Raw genomic sequence first — 7,677 nt, forward strand, 5'->3', positions numbered from 1 at the left:
TCTGCCACGTCTGCTACTGCAGGGCCAGCAATGTTATCCTTGTGCACCATATTGGTAGCAGCCCTTGCCTTGCCATATGCACACTTCAACGCTGAAATAGTATTTTTGAGCAGTGACTTTCCTTCATAATGCATGCAGCTCCTCCCCAAACCTCCAATGCCATTTGCTAAGGAGTGCTTGGTTGCTCTGACCCCTTTTTGGGTTTCTAAACATCCCTCCAATTGATTAAGTGGAATTGGGGGACTGCTTCCCTACCATCTCACAAAAAAAAAAAAATCCCTTTTGTGGCATCTTGAAGGGAGATACACAGCACAGTAGAATATTCATGAAAGTTTCTATCTCCAAACAGAAGGTAGGTTCTCCTCCACATTATCAACTTCTTTTCTATCCTCTCAACAGCTAGATCCCAAAATGATGTTGCTGTTGGGTAACATCCTAAAGGAAAACCAAGATAGTTAAAGGGAAACTCCACCCTTTTGCTCTGCTACCACTCTGCTGGAAAATTCATGTCCTTTACATCGGACGCAACCCCAACCGTGACACTTTTGCTAATGTTAAGCCCTAGGCTCATAAAAAATTGAAGTGTTTGGGTGTGTTATCTTGTACTCAGAGTGCCCTTCATTATTGGTTGATCTGTCATTGACCGTCCTTGCTAATGAAATTGAGGATGAGTTCAGCAAGAATGAGGCCAAAGGTTTTCTCTTCAAAGTGGCATGGAAAAGGCCTACGATTGTCTTAATTTGATTTTCAAGTGGGTTTTCAGCATGCAGTGTCAGAGATGGGTGAAAGCGTGTATTTCACTATTTCCTCTTCATGATTTTCCGTCCTCATTGGACGTCAAAAGGATTCTTTAAGAATGAGCATGGGATCCAGCAGTGCGACCTTCTCCCTCTCCTTTTCTTGATTGAAGGTGAATCATGATCAAGATTACTTGAAGAGGGAGTGCCTGCTAATCTTATCAGCAGTTTGATGGTGGGCATAGAGTCAATGAGGGACTCAGGCCCTGTATGCAGACAATCATCTCCTGTTTGTTGAGGGAAGCGCAACATCTTCCCAATATTCTTACTATTTTTGGAGCTGTCCCACTTAAAAATAAATATGAGGAAAAGCAGTGTAATATAACTGGCATGAAAATTGAAGCGAGCCTATTGTTGCGGATTGCTTCGGAAATTTTGGTCGTGAGGTTGCTGGCCTTCCAGATTTTTAAAAGGCTGCGTGGTATCTGATTTCTGGGATGCAATTATAGAGAAATATAGATTTGTCTCTAGGAGGAACAATGACTCTAATAAGAACAGTTCTGGCATCTACTTGTTATTATGAGATACCCAGCTAAGGTTGCTAATGAGATTGAGGCCATCTAGGATTCCAATGGAATGACCAGGAAGGGGCCTGTAAATTTCATTTGGTGGCGTGAGAAGTGGTTTGCACTTGGTTGCGGGATTCTTTTAATTAGGTGCTGCTTCTGCACTGAAGCATGCTTCCGCTCTTGCTTCCTAGCCTTTTATGCTGGATAACATTTTGAAACAGACACTTCATGCCCGAATCCATTGCGGCTTTGCTTCACACTTTGTGCTACCATAGGTTTGCAAGCCCATCAGATATGGGGGTTTGAGTCTTTAGGAATGTGCATACAAATACTCTAGCCCCGGTGGGTAAAATGGTCATGGTTTTTGGGAGAAAATGACAAAACTTCTTGCTGAGAAATCTTCTGGTTTCAAAATATGAGGTTGGAGCTAATAATTGGGATCATAATTAAAAGGCATAGCAACTCGTTTGGCCCTGAGTTGAGTCGGGGATTGGGTACTACTGAATCCGTGTCAACTTGGATGAGTTGTCTTGGATTTGTCAGTCTTAAAACCGTGATTGGTCTGCATCACGGAGAAATGGCTCTCCCATTTGGAGAGCATTTTCGTGGGTGTCCTTTTGTTTTCCTAAAACATTTTTGGTTGAGGGTTGGAATTGGTTCCAGGGTGAGATTCTGGGAAGACGTTTGGTGTTCCGAAGTTCTCTTTGCTGAGAAATTTGAAAGGTTACATCAGTTAGTATCCAGCAGTGGTTTGTTGGTCACCAATTTTTACATGGATTGTTTGGTAGTATATTCTGGCACCTTCATTTTCGCACAACCTCAGTGATAGTCAAATAGAGAGCTTTACTAGTTTGCTGGAGCTGTCAGAAACCGTCTAACTTAGAAAAGGATATGGGACTTAAAAGGTGGATGGAAAATTTTCTATGAAATCGCTAGCGAGATCACTTTCCAGTGGGTATTTGAGTAGTAACACTTCTAGAATTTGGGGTGCTGCCATCCTGTTAAACATCAGAGCATTTTTGTGGTTGGCCTCCTTTGATTGGATCCCTACTATGGACCATCTTCAGCATCAGGGGATCTATATGCCTAATATATGTACTTCCTGCTGTGCCAGTGTAGAATCAGGTAGCTATCTTCTTCTTCACTGCCCATTTTTGAGAGAGCCTCGGTCCTTTGTTTCAACTGAGTTTGGTATGTCATGGGTTTTTCCAAAGCCTGTTTTAGTCGTTTAGATACAACTGACAGTTGGGCAGTTTCTGCATCACATGTGGATCCTTTGGACTGTCTGTGTTTGCTGTTATTTGGTTTTTATGGACTGAGAGACATGCAAGAATCTTGAATGGTAGATCCACTTGCGTGCAAAGACTTGGAAATTGGATGTTTAATCAGATCATTATCTGCACGAAGGCTGATTTCAGGTTTTCGGGAATCTCCTCTTTGATGCTGAAGGCAAGATGGTCTGAAGTGTTGTTTTGTGGTGGGAAACCTCTGAAACCAGTTGCTGTCTGAAGTCCCCCTCCCCCGTAGATTTGTTGAGGTCAATTTCAATGGTAGTGCATTGGGCAATCCAGGGATTGGCGCCATCCTTGCTGATTTTGCTGGCCCTATTTAGATACAAAGATTCCACTTACGCCGAAGCTCTGGCTTTCCTTCAAGCTGTCGAAGTTGCGGTCCATTTTAAATTCAATCCAACAAATGCTGGAAGGTGAATCTGGACGGGCCAGTAGTTGGTTGTGGATTTGGTGGCGGAAGCATTAGACCTGTGTGTGGGTCTGCAGGTCTGCTTCTCTTGTATTAATAGGGAAGCGAATGCAGAGGCTGATGGTCTGGCTATTTCTTGTTCCTTTGTTCTTTCTGTATGAAAATTTCCAAGTTTACCCATTAAAAAAGAAGAAAAAAGAAAGTTTCTTTGTGGAATCAACAAACACAAGGTTTACTATTTGTTAATTGACGTGTATCTGTAGCCACCATTAACCTAAAACAATTCCTGTACTGTGTCTTCAATAGGACATGGGATGTCATGGCTTCTTCCCTGCTCACAGATCAAAAAGAAAAAAGAAGATTTCATGGTTTCCACTCTTACATTTGTTGCTCCATTGTTGAACATGGATAGAGCATCCAGCTTCAGTGGGGCCTCACCTGGGCCTCACCTGGTCCATCAGAACTTTTGAAGCAAGCAATTCTTAGATTTATTAGTATGAAAACTGGTTCTCCATGCAACTGATACTCTGCTTCCTCTCTTTATTTCAACCAAATGGGAATGTGATTCTGAAATCAGATGCCGTGCTCTGTTCTTTGTTGTTGCAGATCTTCATTGGTGGTATTCCAAAAGCACTGCCATCTGATATGGTAAAGTTACATCAAAAGCACTGTCATACTTCTACCTTTATAAAGTCAAGAACTAGGTTCTTATGCTACTTTTCAAGATAATGATCCTATTTATTTCCTTCTCAGCTTATGGAGATTGTTACTGTCTTTGGACCTTTGAAAGCATATCGCTTTGAGGCTAATGAGGAGTTTGGTGAACCATCTGCCTTTCTGGAGGTATTGATGAAGCTCGACTTGTGTTTTACAGTTGTTTCTTGTAATTACCATGCAATTTTATATAGTTCTGCCTTTTAACAATGCTTATTTTCTATAATCCGAAGTCTTCGCAACCATTTCTTGGTTGCAATGAATGTCTTCGTGTAACCTTTTCTTCATCTCTGCAAACTAGAAATTGCTTACAAGGATTGAAGATTTACTAATTTACCACATAACCTGTTTAGCAAGTCTGCTGGCCCATTCATCTGCTTTCTTAGATACTTTGAATCCAGTACTGATCTTATTCACAATAAAAAGATGGTCTCCATGATTCCGTGCTCAAACCAGAAGCAAAGATGACATTTTCTCTTAAAAGTTAATCTCTAGAATGTTGTGACATGATTAAAAGTGCAGTCCTGATGTTCCTCAACTGGAATGGAAGGCATGGTTGTCTGCCCTCTCTTTTATGTATTGTGCGATTGTCTGTCCGATGGACATGAGGCATCAAGATTGTATTCCGTCTATTTCCGTTCTGGTTCAAAGCTTTGCTGCTATGATTATTGCATCTCTTTTGTTAATTTACTTGTCCTCTTTCATACTACCACTTATGTTCCAAATATTGGTAATATTATAGATAATATCACCAATATTATCAGTATTTTCCAGGTCAGTGATACTGAAACTTCTGGCAGATTAATTTTTTTCGAAAATCTTTGATATTTTTGATAATATAGGCGCTGCTTGGGGATATTGTCAATATCAACGATATTTTAAGAGGAATCCTTTATAAAAGTTCCCTGGTATTGCTGATATCCCCAATATCAATGATAATATCCCCGATACTAGGGAAACATCCGCATATTGGACAAAAGTTGACAGAAAATTGGGAAAAAAAATCTTAAAAAAAAAAAATAAAATTGGAATTTTGTTCCTAGGGTGATTTCGATCTCTGTTGGTTTTTATTGAATCAAAAGTTTGGATTTAGAGAGAAATATCAACTCGAAATGAAGACTATCCTAAACTCAAAGGTGATGAAAAATCCATACAAACTTCATTTATTTATTTAGTAATGTTAGCATGGATTGTAATGGAAATCCATATCCATGCACAATTCTCTTGCATTGGCGTGGATTTGTGGCGAAAAAGTTAACATTTAAGTGAAAATGTGGGAATTTGGTGAAATCCTTTTTTTTTTTTTTTAATATTGGAAAATATAGTTTTTCACTGTTAATTAATGTTGAAATTTTATATATTAATGAGTGTTGGGCAATCTATTGATTAGCTACCAATTTTATATTGATTTTTTCAACCATACATGGTTAGACCCCTATAAATTGGAACCTTATTATGTATAGTTGTTTTTTGCAATATTTTGAATCCTACATGTGCAAACATGTGTCTTTTAAAGTGCTTGCTCGGTCGGACGTGTACGAATTGCCTGTGAAAATCGGGTGAGCAATGACTATATGCTGTTATCTGTCAGTATGTAGACCACTCAGTCACTCTCAAGGCATGCGCTGGATTGAATGGAATAAAGTTAGGAGGGAATGTCCTCACTGTAGTTCAAGCTGTTCCTGATGCATCTGAGGAGGTATTTTATGGCATCCCTTGTCTTTCCTCTTATTGATCTTGGGTACAAGACTGTCATCCTTGTTTTGTTTGCCTGTCTAAAGCTTTCTTCTGTGAAACTGTAACAAAGGAATTTTGATTTACAGGGAACTACTGAAACCCCCCATTTCTATGGCATTCCTGAGCATGCAAAGCCACTGCTTGAAAAACCCACACAGGTCCTGAAGCTTAAAAATGTGGTATGGTTCAATTATTTTCGCAAAGTTGAGGTTTTTCTTGTTATCTTGGCAGCCTTCTCATCTTTTCTTTTCTTTTCTTTTTTGGTTTTGGATGCTGATTCATGCGATTTGGATCTTTTTAGTTCGATCAAGAGGAGTTCTCAATGATATCTGAACCAGAATTGGAAGAAACGTTAGAAGATATACGGTTAGAGTGTGCCAGGTCTGTGACGAAGATTTAATTTATTGTATACATCAAAAGGGAAAATGGCCAAGATCTTACACAGTTCTGCTGCCTTCTCATGGCATGCTTGTTCTGAAGATCATCTTCAACAGCCTTCATGTCTCCTTTTGCTTTTCTCATCCTCACCTCACTTGCATATAGTACCATCCATCCTAGGAATGACTGTGTTACTTGCAACACTCGTGCAGGTTTGGCACTGTCAAGTCCGTGAATATTGTCAGGTTCAACAAAGATAACATGATTGCTCCTGATGCATTGGATATCTCCAACGATAGCAATATACAGAGTGTTTCGCAGGATCCTGAGACTGATAATGTAAGGTCAACATTGATGGAGCACCTGAACAGTGATACCAAAGAAAATGGTGAAGCGAAGCCTCAAAACGCTGTTGAAGAACCTCAAGATCTCAGGGAAGTTGAGGAAGCCAGCAAAGTTGGTGACGATAAACCCATGCACGACGATCTTGAAAATGAGGAATGTGGTGGGGCTGGTAAGGTAGACAGTGAAGTGACTGCTGAAGAACCGCTCCAGCTTGGCACTACTGAAGATCGACCAGCATGTTCCGACGAGGTTTCTGATTCTCAGATTGGAGACTCTGGCAGTGGGACCAGTTCTGTTCCTGATGACCCTAAACCTGAGCAAGCTGATGGCGAACTTCAGGATGCTTGTGTTGAACTTGAAATGGATACTACTACCGTGGAGAAATCATATGATGGAAATGGGGACAGCACCGAGAAGGTTTGCAACCCTGATGTATTTGAAAAGGGTTGCATTCTTGTTGAGTACATGAGGAGAGAAGCTGCTTGCGCAGCGGCCCATTGCTTGCATGGACGGCTCTATGGTGGCCGGGTCGTGGCAGCTGAATATGCCCCTTATGACCTATATCATGCACGATTTCCAAAATGACCACTGATTGGATTTTGATCTTGATATCTTAGCGAAAAGATCTATCAGTGTCAGGTCTGGTTGACCATCACCATCTTTACTGGGTGGTTCCAGATTTCAGATTAGATGTCACTCTGGAGCCATTATGACTGATGATACCTGTCCTTAACAGCAGTTGCTTCTGGGGAGGGCTAAACTTTTGGGGGGACAAGTCAAGCTCATGGTTTTATTTTCTGAATGTAGGTGAGAGAGTTCCCTGCGGTTGTTGTGATGTTATTTACAAGAGGAATTGAGGATTCGAATGGTTTTATCATATTTGCATTGAGGTTCCAGCTTCTTCACAGTGAGTGACATTTCTTCTCCTTTCCCCCCTTTTTTTTTGTGTTGGTGCGTGCGTGGGTGTCAGCTGATCTGGTGGTTCACTGCATGGATAGCATAACTGACCAATTGGGGGTGATATATACACTCATTAAATGTGGACCATTGGTAGGTTTTGGCTTTTATTATAAATTGAGCATTTTCCATAGCACTGATCTGATAATTAAAAAAGTAAGCTAAATGTGGTTCTTGACTATGGAGAAATTTCCGACTGTACGACCCATATATGGCCCACCAACCTTTTTAAGCCCACTTGCTTTTACCATCCAAGAATAAGCCCCAGCTGTACGGACAGCATATAATGCCCCTGCTTTTCCTTCCAGAAGCGGATCGCCTGGTGCTCGAAGACGAGCGCTGACGCTCCTCGAACTCCGAGTTGTACGAACTGTTCAAAAGAGATCAAAGTTACATGGTCCCCACAGCTATGTATTTATTATATCCGCAACGTTCATCCATATTACGAGATCATTTGGGAGCATTATAAAAAAAAAAAAAAAAATCCAAAGATCAACTGGACTACACCACAAACAGCCGCGGGAAAATTGATTTTCACC

At 40.7% G+C, this 7,677-nt stretch overlaps 1 protein-coding gene across 3 annotated transcripts in view; it reads left to right on the forward strand.

Annotated features, from left to right (window-relative positions):
- Positions 1–7,092, forward strand: part of LOC131245806 (splicing factor U2af large subunit A) — a 39,194-nt gene extending 32,102 nt beyond the window's left edge. For all 3 annotated transcript variants that reach the window (XM_058245514.1, XM_058245513.1, XM_058245515.1), the window contains exons 5-10: positions 3,614–3,655; positions 3,761–3,850; positions 5,313–5,420; positions 5,545–5,637; positions 5,760–5,839; positions 6,049–7,092. In XM_058245514.1, coding sequence (XP_058101497.1) covers positions 3,614–3,655; positions 3,761–3,850; positions 5,313–5,420; positions 5,545–5,637; positions 5,760–5,839; positions 6,049–6,766 — 1,131 coding nt within the window. In that variant the 3' untranslated portion in view covers positions 6,767–7,092. The remainder of the gene's footprint in view (positions 1–3,613; positions 3,656–3,760; positions 3,851–5,312; positions 5,421–5,544; positions 5,638–5,759; positions 5,840–6,048) is intronic.
- The last annotated feature ends 585 nt before the right edge of the window (positions 7,093–7,677 follow it).

This window comes from Magnolia sinica, chromosome 5 (assembly GCF_029962835.1).
Source record: "Magnolia sinica isolate HGM2019 chromosome 5, MsV1, whole genome shotgun sequence".
Taxonomy (NCBI): Eukaryota; Viridiplantae; Streptophyta; class Magnoliopsida; order Magnoliales; family Magnoliaceae; genus Magnolia; species Magnolia sinica.